The 11,319-nt window shown below is 39.7% G+C and overlaps 1 protein-coding gene across 1 annotated transcript in view; it reads left to right on the forward strand.

The window, feature by feature from the left end:
• The first annotated feature begins 6,734 nt into the window (after positions 1–6,734).
• Tktl1 (transketolase like 1) overlaps positions 6,735–11,319 on the forward strand; it is a 30,427-nt gene continuing 25,842 nt past the window's right edge. Inside the window, 1 exon segment of the mRNA XM_021188758.1 lies at positions 6,735–6,868. Within this exon segment, the coding sequence (XP_021044417.1) occupies positions 6,735–6,868 (134 nt within the window).

The raw sequence follows: 11,319 nt of genomic DNA on the forward strand, positions 1-11,319 counted from the left end.
GGAGGGAGGGAGGGAGGAAACGAGGGAGGGAGGGAGGGAGGGAGGGAACGAGGGAAAAGAAAATGCTGGAGGGGCTAGTACTAGAGATTGGTCAATGGTTAAGAGTACTTGTTGCTCTTTCAGAAGACCACAGTTTGGTTCCTAGCACACATGTGGTGGCTTACAAATATCTGTAACTAGTTCGAGGGGATCTGATGTCTTCTTCAGCCTTTTTGTACTAGGCATGCATATGATACATATGCACACATGCAGGCAAAACACAAATATACATAAAATAAAATAAATATTAAATAAAAGTTATAAAAAATATAAAGTACAGATGGAGGAAGATATCCTGACATCTACTCCAGGCCTGAATACATGCAAACATGGGTAAATGCACACATACATAAACACAAAGATCTTTTTAAGAGGTACTGGGAATCAAGTGACTAGAATGCTAGACATCTTTGAACATATAGGTATATTTTTACATAGACACTTGGTAGAAGTGCTGAACTCGAGGGAGTACAAATGTTGACTCCAGAGAAAAGAAAATGTTAGATGAGGAAAGAAAAGAAATTACACTAATTATTCATTATTCATTTGTGACTACTGTTCCCTTAGATTTGAGAATTTGATAGTGTAAACTCCCAAAAAAGATGCATCTGAAATCATCAGTGTGCACTGTTCAAGAAGGAAGGCCGAATATGAAGTATGTGGTGGCTAGAGAGGAGACAGGTGAAAGAGCTACATCATCATCTTTCCTATAAGAAATCAACTAACGGTTTCTAAAATGCAAAAAGACAAATAGAATCACGTAACCAAACCGTTTAGATAACTGGAAGCAATTGCCAAACAAAACAGCAAAAATGTGAAAAAATGGCTGGGCAGTAGTGGCACATGCCTTTAATCCCAGCACTTGGGAGGCAGAGGCAGGCGGATTTCTGAGTTCGAGGCCAGCCTGGTCTACAGAGTGAGTTCCAGGGTAGCCAGGGATACACACAGAGAAACCCTGTCTCAAAAAAACACAAAAAAGGTGGAAAATGTTTGATTCTGGTGAGCAGACAGTGAATGGTTGGAGCCTGGGTGTTGATAACATTTTTATGTTAAATTATATCTTCCTTTAATTAAAAAAATAAAGTTGCCCTCACCTGAACAGCAAAGTAGAGTTGGTCTTGGTTGCAGAGGGCAGGGGTGGATGAGGGTGAGTCAGCTCTGAGAGTCTGAGAGTGGGAAAGCTGGCCCAGCCCCGTGCTTGCTGCAGGAACCTCATCTGGGTAACATAGTATAGCTGGCTTTGATGGCATGGGCACAGATGAGCCAGCTCTGAGGGAATGAGAGCGGGAGGATTGGTGCCCCTTGCCCACTGTGGCATTGGGTGAGCTAGCCAGGGCAGTGCTGGAGAACCTACCCCATGGCATGGTTACAGGAGAGCTTGCCAGTTGATCATCTCAGCTACTACCCAAGCCCTGATCCAGGGCTTTGAGTTGGCCACACCAACAATCTACTCCATTGATGAAGAACTACTGGACTGTATGAAAGAGCCAGTCCTACAGATCTAAAACTACAAGATCTCCAGGAGATGGCTCTTAGCATAACAATGCTTGCCACCAAGCCAGATGACCTGAGCTCCACTCCTGGAACCTACATGGTAAAAGAAAATAACTGATTCCCACTAAGTTATGATTTGACTCCGTGTATTAATTCTTGAACACTCACAGCCCTCCCACCCTGGACACACACAAATTACTAAAAAAAATGCTAAGGATGTTGCTCAGATGGCTCATCTAACACACCAAAGGCCCTGGGTAAGATTCCACAGCACTGCTTAAAATGAGTTGATGGAGGTGCACAGGCCTTTAACTTCAGCACCTCCAAAAAAGGGGAAAACTGGAAGAGCAAGCTTCTTGGCCTCAGTCAACTTGAGGCCCACCTGGGCCACATAGACCCTGACTCAAATCAACAGAAGAGAAGTTCAATCTAAATGTAAACAAACAAAATAACAAAACACAAAGCAAAATTTAAAAAAGGAATTAACTTTTCTTTGCTCTGACCTACTTTCTCTCCCTTGGGATTATACTATCTCTTAATAAACTGACCCTGCTTTTGATACTTTAAAAGCACAGAAAGAGATGTCTCAGTGAATAAGATGCTGCTCTTCCAAAGGACCTGGGTTCAATTCCTTATACCCGCAGAGCAGCTTATGACTGTCTATAACTCCAGGGGGATCTGACACCCTCATACAGACATACTTGCAGGCTAAACAATAATGCACATTAAATAAATATTTAGAAAGGAAAGTAAGAACAAAACAAAATCAGGATAAGGGTTGACAGAGAAGCCTTTGTGTGTAAAAAAGCTCTTGCTTCAGATGTTGCTGAAGGGATCCTGATATTGCGGCCTCTTGTGAGGCTATGCCAGAGCCTGGCAAACACAGAAGTGGATGCTCACAGTCAGCTATTGGATGGAACACAGGGTCCCCAATGGAGGAGCGAGAGAAAGTACCCAAGGAGATGAAGGGGTCTGCAACCCTATAGGTAGAACAACAATATGAACTAACCAGTACCCCCAGAGCTCGTGTCTCTAGCTGCATATGTAGCAGAAGATAGCCTATTCGGCCATCTTTGGGAAGAGAGGCCCCTTGGTCTTGCAAACTATATATGCCCCAGTACAGGGGAATGCCAGGGCAAAGAAGTGGGAGTGGGTAGGTAGGGGAGCAGGGGTGGGGGGAGGGTATAGGGAACTTTCGGGATAGCATTTGAAATGTAAATAAAGAAAATATCTAATAAAAAATTAAAAATAAAAGCTCTTGCTTCAAATCCTGATGACCTGTCTTGTATCCTCAGAACCTATAGTAGAATGAAAGAACTAACTACTAAAGTTGTCCTATTAATACCCACATATGCACCATGGAATTATATACTTTTGTATTTGTGCATGCATGCACACACATGCATGCACATACACACAAACACATTCCATACGTATTAGTAATAATAATTAATATTTATAAAATTTAAACAAGAAAACATGGCCTAGTGGCATACCTATATGTAATCCTAGCACTTGGAAAGCTCAGACATGGTTCCAGGCTAGCCTAGGCTGCCGATACCATGCCTTTTTTTAAAAAAGCCAAAATAAAACCAACAGAACAAAACAAAGAATTCTACAAGAAGAGCCAGCAAGATGACTCAGTGGGTAAAGGTGCCTGTCATGCAAGCCTAGAGACCTGAGTTCAATCCACAAAACCCACAAAAAGGTGGAAGAGATCCAACTCCACAAAGTTGTCCTCTGACCTACACACACACATGCATACACACTAATGCTTTTTTTAAGAGCTGGGAGTGTATCTCAGGAATAGAGGACTTACCTGGAATTTATGAGGACTAAGATTTGATCTCCATCACCACAAAAAAAGAAAATATAAAGTAAGATGTTAATAAGATGTGATTATTAATAGCTATATATATCATGATCTTAGGGAGATTACTTATAACTATCTAGTTATACTATATATATAGTATAACTATATATATATATATATATATATATATATATATATATATCCATAAAATGACAGTTAAAAATCAAACAGGGCCATGTATGGTGGCACATGCTTGCAATTCCATCACTTGGGAGACAGCAGCAAGAATTCAAAGTCAGCCTGGACTACACAGTGAAACCCTATCTCAATTTTAAAAAGCCAACCAAATGAACAAAAAATCCAAGTGAGAATATCTTGTGAGTCTTAAATTAACTGACTTCAAAGTTTAAAAAAGAAAATGCAAAGTATCTATGAAATTTTGGGGGAAAATACTAAATTAGAGTCTTAAGCTACTCAAAAACTAGAGTGCTACTTTACTTTATGTATAGTATCAGACTCTAGACAGAATAAGGAACTAAACATAAGAAGCACAACTATTAAATGTTAAATGTACAACTATTAAATGTTAAAAGGGCTCGAGGCAAGCTTAGCAATTAAAAGCATTTGTTGCTCTTATAGAGGACCTGGGTTCAGTTTCCAGTACCCACATGGTGATTCACAACCATCTGTAACTCCACTTCCTGGGGATCTGACACCTACTTCTGACCTCTTCAGGGACCAGGCAAAACACTCATATACATAAAATAAAATAATTAAATAGTTAATTCAAGAAAATTTAAAGTATATAATAAACATTTTTACAATCTTTGAATAGAAACGACCTTTCTAAAGGCCTAAATGCCATTAAAATGATTTACATATTTTATTACCTTAAAAACTCTTGCATGGCTTTAATCCCAGCACTCAGGAGGCAGAAGTAGGCAGATTTCTGAGTTCGACGCCAGCCTGGTCTACAATGTGAGTTCCAGGACAGCCAGGGCTATACAGAGAAACCCTGTCTCGAAAAACCAAAAAAACAAAACTCTTGTGACCTTCTGAAGGAAAAATAAAGTTAAATTTTAGGTTTTGTTTAATTTTTTCTTAAAAAATAAAGTATCAGCTGGGCGTGGTAGCACACGCCTTTATCCCAGCTCTTGGGAGGCAGAGGCAGGCGGATTTCTGAACTCAAGGCCAGCCTGGTCTACTACAGAGTGAGTTCCAGGACAGCCAGGGCTACACAGAGAAACCCTGTCTCGAAAAAAACAAAACAAAACAAAACAAAACAAAACAAAAGTATCTAGCTTACCATATTTGAAATGTAAATAAAGAAAATAATAATAATAAAAAAAACTAAAAATAAGAGCTGGAGAGATGGCTTAGTGGTTAAGAGCACCATCTGTTCTTCCAGAGGTCCTGAGTTCAGTTCCCAGCAACCACATGGTGGCTCACAACCATCTATCATGAGATCCAGTCACCTCTTCTGGTGTGTCTAAAGACAGCTACAGTGTGTTCAAATACATAAAATAAATAATTTTTTTAAAAAAGAGAATAGTCTGTTTAAAAAAACTAAAAACAGATAAAGGCTAAATATTTATAATAAATGACTAACCCGCATCATATTTAAAGAAATGATATAAATTAATAATCTAAGAACAACATCACTAAATAAAACATAAAAAGATAGTATCAAATACTTCAGATAGGGTGAACTTTAAATAAACAACAAACAATACTTTTTTTAAAAACTGGGAAAGGGACTGAAGAGATTGCTTAATAGTTAAGAGTACTTGTTGCTCTTACAGAGGACCTTGGTTATATTCCTAGCACCCAGATGGTGGGTCATAGTCATGTATAATTCTTGTTCCAAGGGATCCAAAGCCCTCTTCTGATATCTTCTGGCAGTAGGCATGGAAATGGTACACAGACATACATGCAGGCAAAACGTTCATAAACATAAAAATAAATAATTTTTTTAAAAACTAAAAAATAAAGTGATCAGCAATTTGTAAATCAAAGCATTAATTAAATATCCATCAGATTGCTAAATTAAAATTAAAACTAAATTAAATTTAAAAGTGCTAATAATATCCAGTATTTATGCGAATGGAAGGAAAGGAATACTCACATACTCTGTAAGTAAAATCAATTCAGATTCTTTGCCATGCTAAATCAGGCAGCTGATTATTAGGTATACTGAAAATTTGAATGCAGGAATCTTTTAACCTAGCAAGAACAGCAGAGTCCAGTGGCACTCAGGTGACAATTTTGGAGGTCTTACACAGGAACTTATAACTTTTGTGTCAAGATACTTCACTTGGACTACCACATTACTGAACCTGGTACACTGCTGGGGACCATGCCAGTGTGAAAGGTTATACCAAGTCTTTGAGATGAACCAGGTCATGTTTATGGAGAGACATAGCCCAAGAGTTAACAAAATAAATAAATATTCTACTATAATGAAAACTCACCTAAGTCAGGCTCCACAGTCAACTTACAGGTCGGCTTTGGACTAAACAGTCACTCTGGGTTTGTTGGACACAAAGTTCTAGAAAGGAAAATAGCTCAGAAACATCTTAAAGTCTCAAGATGGCCAGCTCACCTCACCAGCTGAGAAATCTGACTAGAGACTGGACTGCCTTATATGAGGTGTAACCATCTAAAACCTTTGGATTTTCAGGATGTACTTTTAAATATGGTGATAAATGTGTATATCAATGTGACTATTACAACTATTTTAAGTTTCACAATGTTCACTATATTCTCTACATCTCCAGCCATGACTATACTCTAATTATAGAACTGTTTTTCGCCCCCAAGGAAAACTGTACCTGAACATGGAGATAGTCCCTTTGAGGAACTGATAACACAAAGAAAAATATAAAGAAATAAAATTAGTCTGTATAGTGCTGAAAATGCAAGTGACAAATGTTCAAAATTTTCTTGAAATGGCCACACAGAAGCAGCATATAGTCGTGTGGCGGAGGTGTAAACTTGTAATGAAGAGCAGACACAACTGTGAAAAGCGGAAGGATACATGCAGGGGAGAGATACACGTGCAACAATGGAAGACTACATGTGCAGAGTGCAGTGGAAGACTACACGCACAACAACAAAGGAATAAATTCATGGTGGAGGGATGTTTGATGGGACACACATATAACAGAGATAGACTTGTGACTGGGTCACAAACTTGTGGTGGAGGCATGGACAGGCAGAGTTGAGGCATAAGCCTCCATAAGCAAGCATGTGCGCATGTGCAAGCGCGGAGGGATCAGTCGGGTGACAGGGCAGGGCATGACTGGGGGGGGGGGATGCCAGGGCCTTTTAACTGAGCGGCAAGGCTGAGGCAGCCGTTTTGTGCTGCATAGCACAACGAAGAGGAAGGATGTCAGAAGCTGAGGCAAGCAGTGGGATGGCCCACAACGCTGGACCTGATGAGAAGACATTGCAGGTGTTGCGGAACATGGCCAACCGCCTGAGAATCCGTTCCATCAGGGCCACAAACTCCTGGACCACTAGGTAAAAGGCCTGGGAAGGCCTTACCATGCGGTTCTTCGGTCGTTCGTTCTGAAGCTGTGAGGTGAAGGGAACCTGCTGTTATCCTCCATTTTCTGCCTTCTGGGTGCCACCTACTGCTTCTAGATGCCCATGAGGTTCAGTCCTCTTCAGCCCTGGTGGCAGGAGTACACCCCTGACTACATTGTGACCAAAGTTCTGGAAGCCTATAAGACCTCCTTAGTAAGGAAAAATCTAGAACCCAGTCGGGTGAATGAGCAGTGTTCCCTGGTATTTATCAAGCTAGCTCTAGTTTGGTATTTTACCTAGAAATGGTGTTTTGTGTATAAGCAATTGCATTGGAATTGGGGTTGGTCATGACTGTGTGGTCATTACTCAGGAAAATAAATTCAGCTCTGTCAAGAGCACACTAGAGGGGCAGTGCTCCAAGAGGTAGGGTAAGAAAGAGAAAATGTGAGAGGCACCAGCACAATAGAGGTATACTTTCAAAAAATAGTGGATGGCTCATAAAAAATATTGGCTAGTGGGTTTGCTGATATTTGTTAAAGGTAATTTTGCACTGATATTGATAAAGAACAGGTTTTTTTGTCTATGTGGTCCAAGCCAGCCCTGGAATTATCCTGCCTCCACAATATTTGGGATTAAGACCTATAAAACTGCTTGTCCACAGTTTTTTCCACTTCTTTTCTGTTGTGCCTTTTCTTTTGGGATATATATAAAATCTGTCCTGGAATTCAAAGTGTAGACCAAGCTGACCTGTAAATATGTGTGTGTGTGTGTGTGTGTGTGTGTGTGTGTGTGTGTGTGTGTGTGTGTGTGTCCTGGAATTCTGCCTCTGTCTTCTGAGTGCTGGGAATAAAGGCACACACCACTACACCAGTCTTCACAGTTTTTCAATAAACTAGTACTTGTATGTCTATTCAGGCTTACTAATACTGAACACATCTTGTTAAGTTTTCTCTTTCTAGGAATTTTTTCAGTTACTTTGATTAACAAAGGTTTTTTTAGGATATAGTTGTTCATGCTATTGTAAAAATTCTTGTTCATTTCTGTAGGAATGACAGAATAGCCCCATTTTCGTTTTCTGAGTTATTTCAGTCTTTTCATAGTTTTGCTTTTTTTGTTCTAGCTAAAGCTTTGCCAGTCTTTCACAAGAACCAACTTGGTATCCTGTGGATTGTAGTTCAGAGCAAAACACTTGCCTAACATGCCCTAGTCTTAATCACCAGCATTGCACAAAAAAAAAATAATAAGTTTAGTTTTGTAGATTTTCTCCCCCATTTGCCACACCATTTTTTATTTCTGCTGTGATCTTTACTATTCTTTCCTTCTCTTAAAGGCTTTTGGTTTATTTCTTTTGTAGTTCCTTAAGTAGTAGAATTAGGTTGTTAATTAGAAATTGTTACAAAAAAACAGACAGTGGTGGTGTATGCCTTTACTCCCAGCACTTGGTAGGCATAGGCAGGCAGATCTCTGTGAGTTTGAAGCCAGACTTGTCTAGAGAGTAAGTTCTCGGACAGCCAAGACAACACAGAGAAACTCTGTCTTGAAAAAAAAAGCGGGGGGAGAAGGAAATCATTAAAAATGAGTTTTAGCTACACATTTTTCTTTGCACTGCTTTGCTGCATAAGATTTGGGTTTTGCCTTTATTTTCATGCATGTGTTTTTAATTTTCTTTGTAATATATTTTCCTTTGGTTTGTATGAGTTCATTATTTAATTTCCAGTATTCTGTCGAATGTTTTCTGTTTTTTTGTTTGTTTCTAATTTCATGTCCTTGTAGACACACAAAGTACTTTGCATGTTTTTTTTTTACTCATGCCCTGGGGTTGGGAATGCATCTCAGTATTAGATTATTTGCCTAGCATGTGCAAAGCTATAAGTTCCATCCCCAACACTACAAAAATAATTTGTCCTGAAACCTGGACTATGACATTAAGAGGACAATATAGTTAAGACACAAGATTTTTTTGTTTTACCTTTTTGTTTTATAGGTCTTAATGTTATCTCAGGCCTACCACCATGACTACCATCCCCTACTAAGGTTACAGTTACATGACATCACACTAGGCTTTTTTTTTTTTTCTCGAAACAGGATTTCTCTGTGTAGCTCTGGCTGTCCTGAAACTCACTCTGTAGACCAGGTTGTCCTCAAACTCAGAAATCCGCCTGCCTCTGCCTCCCAACATGCCAGCAAGATTCTGCTGAAGGGACCCTGATATTGCGGCCTCTTGTGAGGCTATGCCAGAGCCTGGCAAACACCGAAGTGGATGCTCACAGCCAGCTATTGGATGGAACACAGGGTCCCCAATGGAGGAGCTAGAGAAAGNACCCAAGGANCTGAAGGGGGCTGCAACCCTGTAGGTGGAACAACAATATGAACTAACCAGTACCCCCTGAGCTTGTGTCTCTAGCTGCATATGTAGCAGAAGATGGCCTAATTAGCCATCATTGGGAAGAGAGGCCCCTTGGTCTTGCAAACTTTATATGACCCAGCACAGGGGAACACCAGGGCCAAAAAGTGGGAGTGGGTGGGCAGGGGAGCAGGGTGGGAAGCAGGGTCGGGGGTGAGGGTATATGGGACATTAGGGATAGCATTTGAAATGTAAATAAAGAAAATAATAATAAAAAAATTTTTAAAAAACCTAGGAAGCTCTAAAACATGCGGATTTGGGACAAGGGGAATAACAAATAAAACGTCAATTCCTTCTTTTAAAAAAAAAAGGCATATACCAACTGTCCAGCCAAGCTTTTTTCTTTTTTCTTTTAATGAAGTAAATACATTTATTTATGTCTTTTAATTTTATCAAATACAGAGAAATGGGTTTAAGGAGGCAAATATTAGACAGGCATGATGTCATATGCCTTTAATCTTTGAATTGGAGGCTAGCTCAATCTATAGAGTTAGCTCTGGGGCAGTCATTTAAAAAGAGATGCTTATTACAAGCCTACATTATCCTAAAATAGATTAAATAGTATAGAAGTTTCTTCCCATTGGTTTGGTTTTGTTTTGTTTTGTTTTGTAAAGCTTGGGTTCTGGTGACTGAACTGGGGTCCTTGGTTTTACAAGGCAAACACATCTTTGTTTTTTATAATAGTTTTTTGGGTTTTTTTTTGTTTTTTGGTAGGGTGAGAGAATATTTCATTATAGTTGTTTATTTGATTTTTCGATGCTGGGGATCAAACTTGGTCACCCACATGTTTTTTGTTTTGTTTTGTTTTTTAACAAAAGATTTATTTATTATTATATCTAAGTACACTATAGCTGTCTTCAGATGCACCAGAAGAGGACATCAGATCTCATTATGGATGGTTGTAAGCCACCATGTGTTTGCTGGGATTTGACTCAGGACCTTCAGAAGAGCAGTCATGGTTCTTAAACACTGAGCGATCTCTCCAGCCCAGTCACCCACGTGTTACTTCTAAGATAGCATCCAGCTTCAGCCTCTTGAATCCTGGAATTATGGGTATTGGCCACCATGTCTGGCCCTTATTGTAGTTCAGATTTATATTTTTGATAACTAATGATGCTAAATATTTTTATATAGTTGTTTGCCATCTTTCTTCTTTCCTTGAAAAATCTGTTTAAACTGTTTGCCCACTTTAATTTGTTGTTAAATTTTTGAGTTCCTTATCTTTTGAATATTAATGCCCTGTCAAATGCATAGCTGGGAAATATTTTCAGGGAGTAGGTTTTATCTCCTGTCCTGTTTTCCCTCCCCTATAAGAAATTCATTTTAGGGGTTGGAGGAATGGCTCAGCAGTTAAAAACAGTGACTGCTCTTTCAGAGGTCCGAAATTCAATTCCCAGCACCCACATGCTGGCTCACAGCCATCTATAACTATATTCCCATGAGATCCAATGCCCTCTTCTGGTGTACAAATGTATTTTTAGACAAAACACCCAAATACATAAATTATGGAAATTTTTTGTCTTATTCCTGCTCGTTTTTTTCTTTTTTATTAGATATTTTCTTTATTTACATTTCAAATGCTATCCTGAAAGTCCCCTATACCCTTCCTCCGCCCTGCTCCCCTACCCACCCACTCCCACTTCTTGGCCCTGGTGTTCCCCTGTACTGGGGCAAATAAAGTTTAAAAGAACAAGGGGTCTCTATTCTCAATGAATGGCCGACTAGGCCATCTTCTGCTACATATGCAGCTAGAGACATGAGCTCTGGGGGTACTGGTAAGTTCATATTGTTGTTCTACCTATAGGGCTGTAAACCCCTTCAGCTCCTTGGGTACTTTCTCTAGCTCCTCCATTGGGGACCCTGTGTTCCATCCAATAGCTGACTGTGAGCATCCACTACTGTGTTTGCCAGGCACNGGCATAGTCTCACAAGAGACAGCTATATCAGGGTACTTTCAGCAAAATCTTGCTGGAATATGCAATAGTGTTTGAGTTTGGTGACTGATTATGGGATGGATGCCCGGATGGGGTAGTCTCTGGAT

The sequence above is a fragment of the Mus pahari genome, chromosome X (assembly GCF_900095145.1).
Source record: "Mus pahari chromosome X, PAHARI_EIJ_v1.1, whole genome shotgun sequence".
Taxonomy (NCBI): Eukaryota; Metazoa; Chordata; class Mammalia; order Rodentia; family Muridae; genus Mus; species Mus pahari.